Source organism: Lissotriton vulgaris, chromosome 1_1 (assembly GCF_964263255.1).
Source record: "Lissotriton vulgaris chromosome 1_1, aLisVul1.2, whole genome shotgun sequence".
Lineage (NCBI taxonomy): Eukaryota > Metazoa > Chordata > Amphibia > Caudata > Salamandridae > Lissotriton > Lissotriton vulgaris.
The window spans coordinates 2,114,626,465-2,114,628,471 of NC_141685.1; the positions used below are offsets into that span (position 1 = coordinate 2,114,626,465).

Below are 2,007 nucleotides of genomic sequence, written 5' to 3' on the forward strand. Positions count from 1 at the left end.
CAATAACAATTCTCCCATGAAATTGTGTTGCTTTGACATATGCTTGTCACACTAAATAGGTGAGACCATGGCCTTTGTTGCAACTTTTCATAATAAATTGATCAGACCTATGGCATTTAACATTACTTTTCACAGTGAACTAACTCAGGCCTGTTGCCATGCTGTGGGGTTTTACTTGTATTTGCACAGCAGTGGGGCAGATTCACAGTATGGTAATGGTAAATTTACATGTGAAATTACCGTGCCCACATTACTATGCACCTCGTCTTGTAAAGTGCTGTAATTCCCTCGGACCACGCATTTATAACTGCAATTTTTTTTACAAAATAGTATTTTATCATTTTCTTCCTTCCATGCAGCACAATTGTTCAAAAGTATGTGTCTAAAACACAATTTGAATCTTTCCACTACCCGCATCTTCTTTAAAAGGAATGGATTTGCTGCCAGTAACCATCGCCGTCATGTGAAAATGGAACAGAGTATATGGCATAATTGCTAATGCCAAACTTGTGACATCACTGGAATGCGAGGGTCACACCGAGTTCCAAGTTCTGATGGAGGGATGCACAAAGAGACAGGCCAGCACGACCGTGAAATGGAAACGGAAGGAAAACTCATCACCTTTACCCATCCCTGTAAAGGTTCCTTCCCCAGCACTGAAGAACAAGAACAGGGTCCCCCACGAAGCACCGGAACATATTGACATACTGTTAACAGGCCTGGGAACCCAGGCGTGCATCTTGGACGACCGACGCGGACAACCATTGCAATCAACCTCAGACCCGTCTCTATCGTCCTCATCCGCATCACAGTCGGGATCGACGGCCAAAAAATGTAAATGTGAGAAGGGAAACAAGGCGCCCCGCGAGATCATTCTCCCCGTCCGCTATACTTTTTTGTCAGAGCAGCAGATAAGGGAAGCGCTGGTGAAGTGGGTGTCCAACAAGCCATCGCTGCGAAAGGCTGCAGCCAGGCAAATGACCTTCACTTGCGTGAACTCGGTCATTGTGTACATCTACAGGCTGGAGACCTTCTCGGAAACACGCTCTGTATACCTCCAACAGGAGCCCTACGAAGACTGCATCCTCGACAAGCCGCTCAAAGGGTGGCACATGAGCCTATGGGATATACCGACAGCTCCCACGCACATGTTCACGAATGAGGTCAAAAAGGTGCGCATACCCCATACCGACCAGATCAAGACGTGCGTCGAGTGCCATGGGACCAAGTGGGTGGCCTGCAGGGAGTGCCACGCATCCGGCCGCGTGAGGTGCTTCGCTTGCCAGGGCGGGGGCACCACTCGTTTTGGAATACCGTGTTTGGTGTGCCACGGGAAGCAGCTCGTTATCTGCATGCGATGCAAGGGGGAGGCCAAAATATTCTGCACGTGCTGCAACGGGCGAGGCGTCACCTGCTTCTTCCAGGAGCTAAAGGCCGAATTCAAGAGCACCGTGCACGAGCACATATCAACAAGACTGGAGGTTCCGCGACACTTAGTGACAACAGCAACAGGGGAAGTCCTTCTAGACTACAACGATAAAACCGTCAACCCTATCACAACGTTTTGTGAAGTGGACATTAACCGGGTTTCCCGTATGTTCGTCAGGATTGGCAAATGCATTGCAAGACCTGACTGCCGCATTCTACGACAAAGGCACAATCTGAAGGCCGTTCCGTTCACGACTGTCTACTTCCGGTGGAGAGCACACGTTGGGCATTTCTTCCTGTATGGAATTGAAGAGTCGGTTCACTGTACCGAATATCCTCGGAACAGAACCGCTTGCTTTCCGCTATGTTTTTAACACTATTCGGTACAAAGGATGGCAACATAGGTACCATGTGGTTCCTTCAGTGAATGAATAAAGATAGATTTCCGGTCAACACAAAGTTGCAGTTTTTGTGGATGCTTTAAGAAACAATGTAAGTAGAAACGATCAGATTGCTGTTTAGAGCGATTCCGTTTGTTTTCCTGGATAGATTATGTAGTACAGAGGTTCAACAGTTCAG

The 2,007-nt window shown here is 47.8% G+C and overlaps 1 protein-coding gene across 1 annotated transcript; it reads left to right on the plus strand.

Moving 5' to 3' along the window:
• Positions 1-554: 554 nt before the first annotated feature.
• LOC147751677 (protein SSUH2 homolog) lies at positions 555-1,802 on the plus strand. The gene has a single exon (XM_086933912.1). It carries the CDS (start codon positions 555-557, stop codon positions 1,800-1,802), a length of 1,248 nt encoding a protein of 415 aa, XP_086790038.1.
• The last annotated feature ends 205 nt before the right edge of the window (positions 1,803-2,007 follow it).

Coding starts and splice junctions, on each gene's coding strand:
- LOC147751677 (XM_086933912.1), top strand. CDS start 555: ATGGAGGGATGCACAAAGAGACAGGCCAGCACGACCGTGAAATGGAAA.